Below are 17,182 nucleotides of genomic sequence, written 5' to 3'. Positions count from 1 at the left end.
CAGGTTACTGCCATACTTGTTCCTACATTCCTGTATAATTATCCATACTTGTTGACTTTCTATTTTACCCCTCATCATGTCTGTCCCCGACAGGGGTGTGTGGTCATATCGCGATGGGTGTGTGGCCCTCGAGGGCTCCCTGGCGCTGTAAAGTGCTAGGCTGCCCATTAGGTCAGACTTGAAGCCCTACAATCTATTTTGCATGCAGCGACTAGATTGATTTTCCTTGCGAACCGTTCTTCCTCTGCTGAGCCACTCTGTCAGTCTCTACATTGGTTGGCTGTATTTCAGCGAATCCAATATAAAGTTCTTCTACTAACATAAAAGGCCGTCAATAAAATTGCACCGACATACATCTCCTCACTTGTCTCAAGATATCTCCCAACTCAACACCTTCGCTCTGCACAAGATCCGCGTCTCTCTTCCACTCTCATCACATCCTCCCAAAGTGGACTTTCCTCTGTCTCCCACAAGATCAACACCCACACTGTAATACTTTGTGCTGCTGTGAACATTCAGAAAAACTGATTTGATGAGCTGTAAATACTCCAATGAGATGATCAAGAAAGAGTTTATGAAAATGTATAATAAAAATGCTTTGGTGTAAACCCAATAATAACTGGGCATAATAAAATGTGCTGTATTACACTACAGGTTGTGCAGAGACCGCTGTTGTCTCTGCATTCTATGTAAGAGCTCAATCAGGCGTTATTCTTTTACTTACAGAATAGGTTGAGGGTGTTATATTTTCCCCAGTTGCACTCGACATGGATGTTTGTCATTATGTAATCCTCGCCCAGTTCATAAAGCGTGACTGTCACTTTATCTGCCAGATCTAGGGGGAAACACAACAGAGCCTGAAGTGTGATACTGTGCTCACAGAGAGCCAAGGGAGGGTACGGAGGTCTAATTAACTTTGGTGATTTCCTACCTGTTATGACAGTCAAACTCTTCTCAGATACTTTCACTGGGATTCCTGTATGAAACCTGCCAAGAAGTTTGAAGTAGGAATTACAATAAAATAAAATAGACAGGAGACAAACTATTACATGCTCATCAGACCAACAACAGTAAGGTAGACAGTACTTGTGTACTAATTGCCACCGTATGCCACCCTAGTGTTATAGCGCCTCTCTGGTGGTTAAGGAAATTACAGGGCAAAGCACAGTTTCTAGTTTGTGTATAAATAAAGGCTCCAGAAACTGGGAAAAATGAAATTATACTGAACATGTCCTTCGGATGTTGTGTCCCTTATTCACGAGTCGTGAGAAGAGCAGATAGGTGTATTCTGTATAGGCCCTCCTGGATAGGTGCATTCTATAAACTCATTCCCGGTTTGGAGCATTTTAGCAGCACGGTGGCGTAGTGGTTAGCACTTCTGCCTCACAGCACTGGGGTCATGAGTTGAATTCCCGACCATGGCCTTATCTGTGTGGAGTTTGTATGCTCTCCCTGTGTTTGCGTGGGTTTCCTCCGGGTGCTCCGGTTTCCTCCCACACTCCAAAAACATACTAGTAGGTTAATTGGCTGCTATCAAAATTGACCCTAGTCTCTACCTGTCTGTCTCCCTCTCTGTCTGTCTGTATGAGTCTGTCTATGAGTGTGTGTCTATATTAGGGAATTTAGACTGTAAGCTCCAATGGGGCAGGGACAGATGTGAATGAGTTCTCTGTACAGCGCTGCGGAATCAGTGGCGCTATATAAATAAATGGTGATGATGATGATGATGCGCCGGTTAAGGCTCTCCCCTTGGCTGATAAGCGCAGGCTATTCTATGGTATGCGAGCAACAGGTTGTGTTAGCGCTTGTTGTGCTTGTGTATTTTTCTATCTGACCTACTGATACTGACCCGGCTTGTTCTTGACCCTGATCTTGACCCAGATCCCGTCCGGTTATACCGTTCCTGAAACATTATTGCCTGCCCTGACCTTGGCCTGTATAAGGACTCTTATTCTCATCTCGTCTTTCTGTATTGTCTACTGATGACTAGATCGGTTAGTGGTGAAGTCAGGGGTCACTGGTGAAAGCGATTCTCATTAAACTCCGTGCCACAGATCTAGCCAGCGCCAAGCATATAGTGGGTTCACGTCCAAGACATATGGTTACAAACATATTTAAGCCAAATCATTGAGTTTTAACTATAATCTATTACCTGAATGAATCTGTGAGTTTGACTTCTCCGTCTTGAACATCAATTTGCACCCACTGTCCCACTGAATCTCCAGGTAGGCCTAATCTGAAGGCAGACGCAACACAATGCCAGCGACCGAGCAACTATCGTTAGGAAAGGAGGTAAGAAGCCCGGTGAGATTTATACAATAAGTGAAATGATGGACAGAGAACAATTCTGCTCTGAATTACTAGAGAAAGCTCTCACTTCAGGGCTCCTGTGAAACAGTTACAATAAGACCACCCTGTTATTAACATCGGTGCTGGAGATATCAGAGGGACCAACTGAAAACTGAACAGGAAGAAGCAACAACCTGCAGTTTATAAACTGACTTAAAGTACTTCTTTTTGCCTAACGCTGGTTATATGTGATGCAACAACTCAGTTGATATCGGGCTATTGACCGCGATAGCTGATAACAATCTGATCTAAATCGGGTGCGCCAGGCATGTTGGTAAATGCTGTTCGAATATAAAACATACAGATCCTCACTATGGCCTGTGAGCGCCGACATCTTACTACCAAACTAACATACCGTATTCATGTCAGATCTGGTCACATTCAGCCACTGGAGATGCTCAAAGTGGTTAGTCAAAGCGGTTCTACAGCTCTAGGGGGGATTCAATTAGCCGCGATGTACCTCACAACCTCATAATATGCAGCCACAGATTTTAAGAAAAAAATCTCCACTCATTTTTCCTCGTGCCTCAAAGAGGTGCGAGAAAAAATTAGCTGAGATTTTACCGTAGTGACGGTAAAAATGCCTCAGAACATATCGGCTAATCGAATTCCCCGCTAAAAGTAGAAAAAAATCTTGGAACTGTGGATAAACAGATAAGATCAATCCGAGTAAGGCGAGCAGGTTTGACCATTTTTGAGTTGGTTGAACATGTTCGAGCTTAAATGACGACATTGTATAGTATTTTTAACATTTTCCATTCGAAGTGTGAATTTGAACACAGCGGGGCTGATGCAGAGCGGGACATACGCCAGTTTGCGCTGCGTATCTTACGTGAAATCTCTCTGCGCATGCCCAGAAAGTGGGAGTACATATATCCTCCTATGCAGACTTCCGTGATTCTGACTAGAGATGTTCACTGCCCCCCGTGTTTTGGTTTGGATCCGGATTAACTTCGTGTTTTGTTTTTTGTTTTGGCGAAACCCCCCCTTGCGTATTTTGGTTTTGGATCTGTATTTTTGTTTTAAAATAGCTAAAATATGATAAAATCACCTAATTTTGCTTTTTTTTGTGGCAAGACATGCACCAGTGGAAGCAGTTCTTGCCAGTGATAAGAAGAAGGCCATTGTCATGCCTGGGCATAAGACCAAAAAATACACCTCTTATGTGTGGAATTATTTTTACACAATTCCTGACAACAGTTGTCTAGCCGTTTGTAGCATTGTAAAGCCACAGTCATTAGAGGTAGGGACCTTAACCATCTAGGAACCTCATCCATATTACGCCATTTGAAGAGAGTTAATGGAAATCTTTTGTGAAAATCAGAAACTTATGCTAAAAAATAACAAGCAGTCCAACATCAGCTACCTCCCTTCTCTCAGCTAAATCCCAGCACCTGCAATCTACATCCCCAAACACCTTCATCATCAATTTCCTCACTAGTAATTGGAGTTATTCCTGCATCCAAATTGCTAAGGTGAGATGACTCCTCCCCTATCCAGGACACATCAGAAGAATCCTTGAGCGTTAGGTCCACTGCTGCTGCTTCTGCTACTGGGGGTGGATCTTCAACCCAGAAGCAGACCAAGAAGAAGACTACTAGTAGTTTACAACAATTGACTGTTAAACAATCCTTTGCAAGAGGAAGCAAGTATGAAAGCTGTCACCCAGTCGCACAGCGGATCACAGGCGCCATGGTGACTATACTAGGATTAGATCTGCATCCAATATCCACCATTAATGCAGCAGGAATAAGACAGTTAATTGATGCCCTGTGTCCCACATTACCAAATTCCATCTCAACACCATTTTACTAGACAAGCTATTCCTCACCTGTACCAGGAGATTACAAAAAAGAAAATTATTGGGCTCCAAAATGCCATTCTACTTTCTGTACACTTAACCACAGATATGGGGTCAAGCTGAACTGGGAAAACTAAAGATTATATGACTGTGACAGCCCGCTGGGTTGGTAAATTGCCTTCACCAGCAGGAACAGCAGCAGCATCTAACAAACAACGCCAGATCTTTCAGAGGCAGGCTACTCTGTGTATAATCTGCTTCACTGAGAGGCATACCGTTGACAACCTGTTTGAAAAACTAAAGTATGTCATTGCAACATGGCTTATCCCGCTTGGACTCTCCTGAGGATATGTGATTTCTGATAACGTCACCAATATTGTTAGAGCATTACAGCGAGGGGGATTCCATCACATTCCCTGTTTTGTTCACACAATCAACTTGGTGGTACAGAACTTTTTAATAAATGACAGTGACATGCAGGAGATGCTGTCTGTGTCCCGTATTTAGGGTCATTTTCGGCATTCTGCAACAGCATGTAGGAGAATGCAGCAACTGCAAGAAGAATAGAATTTAGGGGGCTTGTACTTTAGTCCCGCGCAGTGGAGAATACTTTCCATGTTGTGCTAGGTGCTGAAACCACTCGAAGTAGTCACCTGTGAAGAGACTACAGACACTGTTAGCTTGAGTCAAGTGATTCCCCTAATTAGACTTTTTGAAAAGCAGCTTGAGAAATTGAAGGAGGAAATTAAACAAAACAATTCCGCTAACTCTGTTGGACTTGTAGATTAAGTACTTTATACACTTCGCCAGGATCCAAGAGTTATCAACATCTTGAAATCGGATCATTACATTTTGTCAACTGTGCTTGATCCTAGGTTTAAGAGCTATGTCTTATCTTTCTTTTCAACTGACCCAGATCACAAGAGATGCAATGAGCTCCTGGTCAGCAAGCTCACAGCTCAAGTGGTACATGATACAACAAAGTCTCCTCCTGCAGTTTCTCTGGAAACTGCTGCTAGGAAAAAACTTAGCTTTCCCAAGGCACCCAGTGGTGATGAAGATGAGTCAGCACAACATTTTGACATTTGGTCTGGTCTAAAAGAATTGGCCAAAAATCGTGACAACTCTGCCGTAAAATGAACCACTAATTCCAGGAGGAAGGCCATTACCGGCAATTTCATCAAAGTACACAGTGGATTCCAGCAGGGATGAATTAGTATTGTTTTAGGATGATGTACACACTGGTGAGGGTGAATATGTTGACAGTGTTGATTGCAGGTGCTGAGATCTAGCTGAGAGAAGGGAGCTAACTAATGCTGGTATGCTTGGTAATATTTTGGGTAGAATGACATGTTGGCAATTTTATGTTTTTCTACAGTAAACTTTCACAATTTTTAGAGAGGTGTTTTTTTCTTTAAAAAGGTACAAGCTTTTTATTTAAATTTTTGATTCCCTGACTTAAAACCACTATGCTCGAACATAGGCTTTAGCACATAAGGTAGAGGGATTAGTATCATCATGACTGAGACTGGAGAGTGACAAGAACAATGTGACTGAAGACTGGAGAGTGACAAGGACACCTCCACTTCTCCTATTTCTGAGTGAGTTATGGCACAGTTAAATGTGACTGGAGACTTTTAATAACACTGCCAGCCCTATTATTTCTATTTCAGCAATGACAATTAGCACTGGAGTAATGGAGCTGTCCTGTTTGTGTGTTAGCTATATAACACAGTACAATGTGACTGCAGATTTAGAACAAGACTGCCAGCCCTATTATTTCTATTTCAGCAATGACAATTAGCAATGGAACAACTGAGCTGTCCTGTTTGTGTTTTAGCTATATAACACAGTACAATGTGACTGCAGATTTAGAACAAGACTACCAGCCCTATTATTTCTATTGACAATTATTTCTAAATGACAATTAGCAATGGAGCTCTCCTGTTTCTGTGTGAGCTATAACTCAGTAGAATGTCACTGGAGACTTTGAAGAGCACTGCTACCCCTCCTCTTTCTTTTCTAGCTATGACGTTGCCCAACTGCACTAGAGACTGCCAAGTGCTACCCATTCTGTGTCTCTCTGTGAAATGGCACTGGATCACCATGGAGGGCTGTACTTATAGAATCCAAATTCGCAAGATCCGACGACGTAACAATGACGTTTTGCCTCTTTTTCAATTCTGAGCGTGCGCAAAAGTACCAGGCCGGGGAACCGAGTCTGAGCATCTCTAATTCTGACATTTACACCCACCTGCACCGGGAGAGGCGGGATGGGAAAGGGATGCCGCTTGCAAACGCAGACCGGGGACACTAAAGGCGTGTTCATGAGAAGGCGTCTCATGCAGACCTGCGTATGTTTTGCATCTGCAATAGGGCAGGTACAAGTACATGCTGATGATGATGATTTATCGTAACCAGGCGTATGTGCCGCCGACGCAGAGGTGTGAGGCCAACCCAACATGAGGCACCGTATTGTTAACACTCAAAAGAGGAACAAAAAACTTCAGAGCTAGACCCATTCCACCTGCTGTATCTATAGGGGATAGTTCAATACGGGACAATGGATTGTGCACGTGACAATCAAACAAAGAAAATATTTTAAATAAACAATAATATAAAATACTATACCTACAATACACTAATTATTTGATAATATCAGCCATTTGGATCTGGGCTCATCACGCGCCTCTTCCTTACCTGCTCCTGCGTTATATGGTCCAGTTCATAAGCGGAATCCTCACAGGAGAAAGCTGCAGAGGCACATAGAAAGGATTATTATCCGCAACCGCAACTTCTACCTATCTGGCATCCCCCTCACCCATCTATCCCCGTTCAATCGTCCTAAGTGCCGTGGCAAGGTTGATCTTTATCTCTCCGATCCACATCTTCTGCACCACTCTGCAAATCCCACCGCTGGCCCCCCATATCCTCCAGAATCCACATTAGGATAACCCACCGTTGATACCTGAAAAGCGCCCCTGTGTACTCTAGCTTTACATTATACAATGTATTTATACCTAGTTTTGCAGAATCCTTTCGAACAATGGTGTACGAGAGATTCTGACATTTTGCATGATGTACAAATTTCTGGATATCCTCGCTTGAAACAGGTTCTGGCCCACCTATAAAAAATACACAATTCTTCAAGGATAACAAATAACCATAATAACTCCTAAAATGCCACCAGAAATAGGTTTATAGTCCACGTGGTATGTACTAATACTTACCTGAGCTGTTGTAAAGAGGAAGTAAAGGTCTCCTTAGTGGGTCAGAAAATGATTGAAAGAAAAATCAGGGTTTGGAGGACAACTACTTACCCTGATTGACCCAGTGCCATATATCTGCCCTCCTGTAACCTTTATTATACAGCCAACACTGAGGTTGATATCTGACATCAAACCTGACCTGAAACTCCAGTATACCGTAGCTCTTTAATTGGTCAGCTGCAAACGGATGACAAACTGCTCTTCTATGAGAGTACCAGAATATCGCAGGTCTGGACTGGCAATTTTGGTATCTACCAGAAGGGCTGTTGTGCCTGAGTGTCAGTGGTCTGGCTGCTCACACTCAGTTATCCCCCTAGACCTGCTTTGACTGTACAGTCTGAACTCACGATCACTGGATAAGGGTGTAGTACGTATTAACGGTGCTGTAAACACCGACAGTGTTTACAGCGACAAAAAGAATCTGAAACATAACTCATCGACCTGTTAAAAACACAGACTTAAGTATACACTGACACACCACGGTTCCGATCTGAGGAGAGGCCGACTCTTGAAAATGACGTCACTTGTAACCACGACTTTCATATTTAAAGCAGCAATGCAACGGACCCGGCGTAGGATCATGTATGGTAAGTAAGAACTTTAATGTTAACTCTGACCTTAATCCTAACCCTAATGGTACAGTAAAGTCCCATTGTAATTACCCTCATACCTTCATTATATGATCCTACGGTGGGGTCCATTGCATTGCCGCTTTAAATATGAAAGTCGCGGTTACAAGTGACAGCATTTTCAAGAGTATATAAGTAGAACTTTCGTCTTGCCACATCAGCGATCTCGGAGGAACAGCATGAAAAGCCAAACTTCCGGTTCACGCATGCGCAGTAGCACTATGCGGACATCTGGACTGTGCCCCACTTCCTGCCTCCACCAGACCACAGAGATATTTACACAACAGTAGAAGATGGAGCATAGCGCTTCCCATTAACACCACCCCCTCGCCTTGTGATGTCTCCTGTTACAAGAAGAAGAAATACTTTACCAAACACATTTTTTAGTAAAGTCTCTTTCCTGTAACAAGAAATGTGGGTTAGCTAAACAAAAACATGTTAACAAAGATAACAGAGGGCGGGGATTAGCCCGAGGTAACATAAACGCTGAGGGGGCAGGTAAAAGAAAGTACCAGTATAGCAAGAGTTAACTCCATTTGGGGGGCAGGGGTCAGCCAATCAGTAGGGGGCAGGTTTACAGGAATGTAGTGGGGGAAGCAGGATAAGGTCCAGGTACCAGCAGTCAGCTTCCCCTTTCACTGTCTGGAGAGTTTTCCCACCCACCCAGTCCCTATTTTGGTTTCTCGCTCTGGTTTTTTATATTAGTTTTTTCTTTTTTTATGGTTTTTAGTGTTGGGTCAGTTGATTGAAATTTTCACAAATAAAGTTTCGTATTGGCGGTAAGCAGCCCAGTCAGCGGACACATTCAAGACCTGGTAGGCATTCTCCCCTAAAGGGATTGGGCAATTCGTGAATGAAACCCAACCCCAACCCAACGCGTTTCGCCCTGCTGGCTTCCTCAGGGATCGTATTTTGAGGAAGCCAGCAGGGCGAAACGCGTTGGGTGTATACCCCCATACTCAACACATCTACCAAGGCTGTCACCACATCTATCGTGGACCCTTTCTGAACACCGCTCCACAAACGGAATTGAGTTTCCGCATGCGCACCATACCCCGGAAACATCGAGTTATCCGCCTGGCAGCAGGACGCTTTTTGCGTCCCCACGGTAACCAGCTAGAGGCATACACAGAAGAGGTATACGGAAGCTTATGCAGCTAAGCTGTAGCCCTGAAAACTTCAAGGGTAAGTCCGATTACCAGCCTCAATCTCTGGTCTTCATCCGTTGGACACTACTGCCTAGGTCTCGAATAAGGAATTTGTTTATTATCCAGCTATTGTCCACGGACTGATTCATTATTATATATTTCTATTTTTAGCCATACAAGGATTGGCAGTGGGAATTTATTTCTCACAGGACTTTGTATTTAGACTTTATTTTGTTTTTTGTTTTTTTTTTGTTTATCCATTTAGCATAACCAAGTGTGTCACATTTTGGATGCTGTGTTTCATTCTGTAAGCCATGTTGACATGTCACTGATTACTGTCAATTGAATTGCAACTCATTTTTACAATTAAATGTGCTTATTTCATGTTTCATGTTGCAGTTCCATTTCCCACTAGCGCCCAGGAAAACACCACTTAACTGTATATCAGGGTTGAGCTACCCTTCTCCCGGCAATCTATCCCGTCCCCCTCCCCATCTATCCACCCCAATCCTATTTCCCGAGTGGCTGCTTTACATTATACAGGGAGCGCTGATCCAACCCTTACCTCCGTACATTCCCCTCTAACTTACTAAATGGGTTATTTTGATATACAGTATTTACATTGCAGTTCCTTATGATTATGCTTTATTCACCACAGTTATGTTATAGGTTAATCCTTATAATTGTAATTCCTACATTTTCACTACAGAGGTATTACATAGAAGCAGCCAAAGTATGATCTAAACTTACAGTAAATCAACAGGAATCGGGTGTCATTTTTTTCTGTTTCAGCGGTGGCTGTGAGAGCCAAGCAGTTGTCATCAACTCTGTGCACCTTCACCGACCGGTTGTTGCCGGTGTCTGAAATAACAGTAAGAGGAGAGATATAGCAACGGAGACGTTCATTAACCGCTACATTCAGGAAGCCATGTGACTCATATTTGGAATTACTTCTTACATTTAGCTTGGATGGGTCAATGAATTGTCATGCAGGGTTTACATACTTTAGACTAGAATAACATTAGTAACATGGCCATCTGATTAAACAAAATAAAATTAAACTTTATTTATTTGCCTCCTCCCACTTATACTCCATCTGCCCTAAATATAATTGCCCATAATTTAAAACCCTTGGAACCTCTTCTTTACCTCCACTCACTCTTTCATCTCACCGTAACCTCCTCATCTCAACTCTTCCACACTACTTACCTTCATTTCTCCCCCTAACTCCATCTTAAAATGTATCGCTCCACTACGGTTGATGCAGTCATTCTACTTGACGAATCAATATTCATAATAATTCCAGTTATCCATAATAATTCAAGTTATCCATTTACAAAGTGCTTCAGTGATTTCTCCAGTATCTAATGAATTAATACTTTAATACTCTGCATATTAATTTATGGTGAATTATCTGTCTGTCTATAGATAGACTTTGTGGTGAAAATCCTGCACTTGCCCCATATGTGAGCAAGTAAGTCTCTGTCTAAGTATTCTATATACTTGGTGCCACATCGATGTCCCTATGTCTTTGTGGATTGTAGGCTGCATTCTCATGAATATTGGTTCAGGTCTGTAGTCCCATCCCAAATTTTACCTCGCAAGGTAGCCACTCCATTTTCTTCTTCCAAATGCACAGTTGCATGGTGTTTTCTTATTGACCTGTGGCTGAAAATATATACAGTAATAAGAGGTTACAGGAGGTTATCTCTGTGGAGGAGATCTCTCTATCTATCTATCTATCTATCTATCTATCTATCTATCTATCTATCTATCTATCTATCTATCTATCTTTCTATCTACAGTATCTATATATCTATCAATCTAATAGCTATCTACAGTATCTATCTATCTATAGATCTATTTATCTATCTAATATCTATCTACAGTACCTATCTATCGATAGGTCTATGTCATATCAATCTATTGATCTATCAATCTCATATTCATCTACAGTATCTATCTATAGATCTATCTAATCCAGTAGCTTGTTTGTTGTAAGAAATTGTGTGAGGCGAGTGTAAGCTATTCTCTCGAGAAGCTTGGAGGGCATGGGAGCTGAGAGATGGGGCGGTAATTTGAGAGTTTAGTCCTATTTTGAAAAAACGAAATTGTGACCCAATCACTGCATGCTTGAATAGTGATGGAAAAATACCAGAAGAGAGAGAGAGAGATTACAGATTTTAGTTAGAGGTGGAATGAGCACAGGAAACAGGGACCTACCAATTTGTGAGGGAATGGGATCAAGAGGACAGGAGGTAGAGTAGGAAGATGAGAAGAGAGTAGAAACTTCATCTTCATTTGTGGGATCAAATGAAGAGAGAGCGTCAGAGGGTGCTACAAAGGAATTGAGCTATCTGCTTGTCGAGGGAGATATGTATGTGAGAGATATCTCTATAGTGCTGTGGAATTAGTGCCACTATATAAATAGCTGCTGCTGCTGATGATGATGATACCATTTCAAGTCTGATCTTCTCTACTTTGTCCTTGAAATAGGAAGCAAGATCCTGGGCACTGATGGTAGTCAGAGAGTTTGGGGTGGGAGGATTTGCAAGAGATTTAAATGTATTAAAAAGGCTTTAGGGTTTGAAGCCTGATCATAGATGTGAGAAAGATAGATACTGTAGATGGATATGAGAAAACTAAAGTCATTACTCTCTTCTAATTCTCCTGGATCTCTCTGCTGCATTTGACACCGTTGACCACTCTCTCCTCATACAGACGCTACAATCCCTAGGTCTTGAAGGCACTGTCCTATCCTGGTTCTCATCCTACCTATCTAATCGCTCTTTCAGTGGTAATTTCTCTGGATCCACCTCCACTTTCTTTATCAGTTGGAGTTCCACAAGGCTCAGTCCTAGGTCCTCTGCTATTCTCTATCTACACCACTTCTCTTGGAAAACTAATAAGCTCCTTTGGATTTCAATATCATTTCTATGCGGATGATACACAAATCTATCTATTCTCTCCTGATCTCTCACCATCTGTGTTGTCTCGCGTTACTGACTGTCTTTCTGCTATTTCATCTGGGATGTCTTCTCGCCAACTCAAACTCAATCTTTCAAAAACTGAATTAATAATATTCCCACACAAAAACAGAAGCTTCCTGCCTGACATTTCTATTTCTGTCGATAACATGACCATAAATCCCACCCCGCAAGCTCGCTGCCTAGGTGTAATCCTTGACTCACAACTATTCTTTGTTCTCCACATTGACTCTATACTTAAATCATGTTACATACATCTAAAGAACATTTACAGAATACGCACATATCTGACACAAGACATTGCAAAAATCTTAACTCATGCACTCATCATCTCCAGCATCGACTATTGCAATTCCCTCCTTACTGGTCTTCCCAAAATCAGACTTGAACCTCTACAATCTATTTTGCAGCGGCTAGATTGATTTTCCTTGCAAACCGCTCTTCCTCTGTTGAGCCACTCTGCCAGTCTCTACATTGTTTGCCTGTTTTTCAACTAGTCCAATATTAAATTCTACTACTAATATACAAGGCCGTCAACAAAATTGCACCAACATAGATCTCCTCACTTGTTTCAAAATATCTCCCAACTCGACACCTCCGTTCTGCACAACATCTGCGTCTCTCTTCCACTGTCATTACTTCCTTCCATTCTCGGTTACAGGACTTTTTTCGGGCTGCACCCACTTTGTGGAATTCACTCCCTCACACCAGAAGACTTTCCTCTAGTCTTCAAACCTTCAAGCATTCTCTTAAAACCCCCCTCTTCAGACAAGTTTATAATATTCCTCTACCACCCTCTTAATTTTCCTAGGTTACCCTATTACCACCCTCTACACAGTTAACCCTTTGACGAACATTGCTATGTGACTCTATCATATAGCCACTAAGCACGTTATACCTTTGCATTCTAGCTGGACCAATATGCAATATGTTGCACTTCAACTCCCATTGTCCCATAGATTGTAAGCTTGCGAGCAGGGTCCTCTTACCTCTCTGTCTGTCTGTATTACCCAGTATTGTTTTATTAATGTTTGTTCCCAATTTTAAAGCGCTACGGAATATGTGGCACTATATAAATAAATGTTGATGATGATGATATCTATCATATATCTACAGTATCTATCTACAGATCTATCTATCTATATATCTCATATCTAACTACAGTATCTATTTATCTCATATCTAGCTACAGTATCTATCCATCCATCCATTTATCTCATATCTATATTTCTCTCTGTCCTGTATATCTATTTCATAACTATCTATCTCTTAGCTATCTATCTATGCATATCTATCTGTTTATCTATCCATCATCTATCTATCTATAGATCTATCTATCTATGCCACATCTATCTGTCTGATATCTATCTATTTCATATCTTTCTCATATCTATCTATCCATAGATCTAAGTCATATATATCTATATATCTCATAACCAGGGGCACCCGAGAGCGGGGGGCCGGGTACTGATTACCAGGGACCGGGTGCTGGACTGCCCTGGTTGTCTATAATTATGGCTGCACAATGGACCTCAGTGACAGAGGGATGAATGTTGGTGCAGCTTTGGCAGGAGCTTCAGTGACCAAGACAGGGCAACTTCTAATGTTTATTGAGCAATGGTGTCTAAGGTGATGTCATCATGGAACTCCAAGGGAACAACATCCTCACAAAAGGCAATATTGGGCAGAAGCACATACTAAAGGACTGTGTTATCGATGCTCTAATCGTGCAAGGCAAAACAAATGAGCAAGACTTAATGCCATGGCACATACATGCCGTGCTAGCCACATGTATTGCACCAACACCCTGTGACTTTATATTCGAATTTTCTAAATTCACAAAATATTCACCCAGTTCCACAGGTGACAGTGAAATCTATCACGTTTTTCTGGAATTTTGCGTTATGGAATTTTGCCGTAAGTAATCCCAGTACTACACACCAGGATGAATTGACAGTCACCCCCCCACTTCTATTCATAGACTATAAATTCAGAAAAATGCACATTTACAAATAATCAATTGTTGATTATTGCTTCAATTGTAAAGCAAAAATGGAATTCGAAGATCTGAGATTGTGTCACCAGAACTTTGCAGCTTTGCAGAACTTGTCCTATTCTGCCTTCAAACACAATCCGCATAAAATGATTTTGCAACTTTTCTCATCTTATCTATTCATCTACTACCTATCTACGTAATTTATGTATTATTGTTTATATGGTGCCATCATGTTACACAGCGCTGTACAGAGAATATTTCATCATCTACATCAGTCCCTGAACATTTGGATCTTACAATCTAAATTTTCTACCACACAAAACACACACAACCACCAGAGTCCATTTTTTGTCAGCAGCCAATGTAACCAATATTTTTCGGTACTGAGGCAGCAAACCCGTGCAAACATGGGGAAAATATACAAACGCCTTAGAGATAGGGCCTGATCATAAATCCATGGCCACAGTGCTTGAAGGCAGGAATGCCATCCATCCATCCATCCATTCATTCATCCATCCATTCATCCATCCATCCTTCCTCTTCCTATACTTACTCGCCAAATACATATCTCCCTTTCAGTGTCTCGCCTTCAATATCAAAATTGTTGAGGACAAAATGTATCTTCTGATCCAACGTGGAATAGAGTTTACTTGAATAAGCACTTAGAACCAACATCTTTTTTCCTAAAATCTGACAAAAATAAGAGCAATGTTATCTAGACACAAATTATTTAGACATTTGATGCAGGGTATACAATAACTGTTTCTACAGAATAATTGGGGGTGAGTGGGTGTTTAAAATTGAAATTAGGCCATGTTTATGGATCTAAACATATTGATACATAGTAACATAGTTGATGAGGTTGAAAAAAGACACCAGTCCATCAAGTTCAACCTATTTTGGATCTCCTGTGATCCTCTCTTATATTTGAAATGGATCCAGATAAAGCAACCACCAATTTGTTTCAATCGGGAAAAATCCCTCCTGACCCAATATTGCAGTCCTATTTCTCCCTCGATCCACTATTGTCCTTTATTTTTATTAACGGTCGTAACCCTGGATACCATACATCCATTAATTCATCCATCCATCCATCCTCTTCTTATACTTACTCGCCAAATACATATCTCCCTTTCAGTGCCTCGCCTTCAATATCAAAATTGTTTTTCAGCTAAAAATTTGTGTAACCCTTTCTTACACATATCAATTGAATCTTCCATCACAACCTTCCCTGGCAGTGAATTCCATATCTTGACTGCCCTTACTGTAAAGAACCCCTTCCTTTGCTGGTTGTGAAATTTCCTCTCCTCTAACCTTAGGGGGTGACCGCGTGTCCTGTGTACAGTCCTTGGCGAAAAAATCTGGACATGGAGCTATTTATCTTAATTTTATTCAGTCGCCTTTGGACTTCTTCTTCTGTCATCCAAGTATTAATTAATGGAAGGGTTGCATTTCCATTTTTATGTATTATTTCTACCATTTCTTCCTCTACTAAATACTGAAGAAAATAAGGTGTTTAATACCTCTGCTTCTTTTCTTATTATCATTAGTCAATCTACCTATCTTACTTCTTAGGGGTCATATATTGTCTTTTTTAATCCTTTTGCCCTTTATATACTTATAAAACTTTTAGGGTTTGAAAAAGATCCAACCTATAGGATCGAAACGCGTCAGTGATTTCAACTGTGTTTCTCCTGTGTCTGCCTGCCGAGACGGGATCAGTCCAGACCTAGATGTCAGCGAACGTTCAGTCTGTCAGTTTGTTTCCTTAGCACACTGCAGTTAACATCCGGACGCAGCGGACTTCTTTTCAATGACCGTCTGTGTTTGTTTTACCCGCTGGAATGGCTTACACTTGATATGCTGATTACTATTTACTCCGCGGTAGGAACATCTATGTTTTTATTAAATAAATGTTTTTAGTTATTACCTAAAATATATACCTCTCTGTTTCTTATATCTACCGAGAGGCTCTGAAGAAAAAGGGAGGAGCGGAGAGTTTATGCTTACTTTGAAGTGCCATGTTTAAAGAATCTACGGTGTAAGTAGATTTGACTGTGGGGCATCCCACAACACACGTAATTTACCTACTTGAAATTTATTTGCAATATATGGTGGAACATCTATCAACTGTATCGACTATATGGTCAAAATCATTATTGTTGGAGAACAATTCATTTCTATATATCTACCCTATTGTTGATATTTAGGAGTATACACTGTTGTGCCATACAGTATTACACTATTATTATTTTTTCCTTTACATGGTCTGATTGCTATCAGAAAATTTCAAAGATCGCCTGAGAGGAATTGAATACCATACCACCAGTCGATATAAGTATTTTTTCTGTTTTTTATATACTCATATGGTTCACTCTACTAGTTCTGTTTAGGAAACCACAGCGCAGAAAAGTGATTTAAATTTTTTTATGTTATTTAACTTTGGTGTGTAGTTCAAATTCACTGATCTGCAGAAGTGGTATATGTAGCGCTGTAAGGGTATCATACTATTCATTACAACTAAAGGACACTGCTATGTGTAGATAATACAGACCAAACACATGGTTGGGCCACCTGTTTAAGCCTATATCTGTGGAGCCATCTTAAATCCATCTACCAACCCTGAGACCTTTTAGTAACGGTTATTTTATTTTTTTTCAGCCGAGAGATGTCATTTTTACCTCAGCCACGGAGAACTTGTCTGAGATGGGTTTGTAGTCCTGGCAGTCCTTGTCGGAATGTTCAGAATCTAAAAGCAATCAGACAATATGGATGATAAAGGAGGGTGAGAGCGGGGATATTGTGGAATAAATCGAGGTGGTAGGAAGAGACAAAGTATCATCATCATCATCAACATTTATTTATATAGCGCCAATGTATTCCGTAGCGCTTATGACTAATAACAGCCCCAGTGACATGGGAGTTTGTGACATTCCATCTGGGAGAGGGTTGAGAGATCTGCATTGGCGTAAGAGGCGTGGAGTGGGAATCTGGTTCAGGGAG

At 41.2% G+C, this 17,182-nt stretch overlaps 1 protein-coding gene across 3 annotated transcripts in view; it reads right to left on the bottom strand.

The window, feature by feature from the left end:
- The window catches only part of LOC142101927 (uncharacterized), a 65,024-nt gene that overhangs the window by 37,011 nt on the left and 10,831 nt on the right, over positions 1-17,182 (bottom strand). For all 3 annotated transcript variants that reach the window (XM_075186373.1, XM_075186375.1, XM_075186374.1), the window contains exons 6-14: positions 16,861-16,928; positions 14,733-14,869; positions 10,794-10,864; positions 9,947-10,057; positions 7,171-7,275; positions 6,851-6,903; positions 2,153-2,274; positions 932-987; positions 725-835 (exon numbers count right to left, since the gene is read on the bottom strand). In XM_075186373.1, the coding sequence (XP_075042474.1) occupies positions 725-835; positions 932-987; positions 2,153-2,274; positions 6,851-6,903; positions 7,171-7,275; positions 9,947-10,057; positions 10,794-10,864; positions 14,733-14,869; positions 16,861-16,928 (834 nt within the window). The remainder of the gene's footprint in view (positions 1-724; positions 836-931; positions 988-2,152; positions 2,275-6,850; positions 6,904-7,170; positions 7,276-9,946; positions 10,058-10,793; positions 10,865-14,732; positions 14,870-16,860; positions 16,929-17,182) is intronic.

This window comes from Mixophyes fleayi, chromosome 9 (genome assembly GCF_038048845.1).
Source record: "Mixophyes fleayi isolate aMixFle1 chromosome 9, aMixFle1.hap1, whole genome shotgun sequence".
Taxonomy (NCBI): domain Eukaryota; kingdom Metazoa; phylum Chordata; class Amphibia; order Anura; family Limnodynastidae; genus Mixophyes; species Mixophyes fleayi.
The sequence above is the reverse complement of the archived record's forward strand: the minus strand, read 5'-3'. Positions and strand labels throughout refer to the sequence as shown.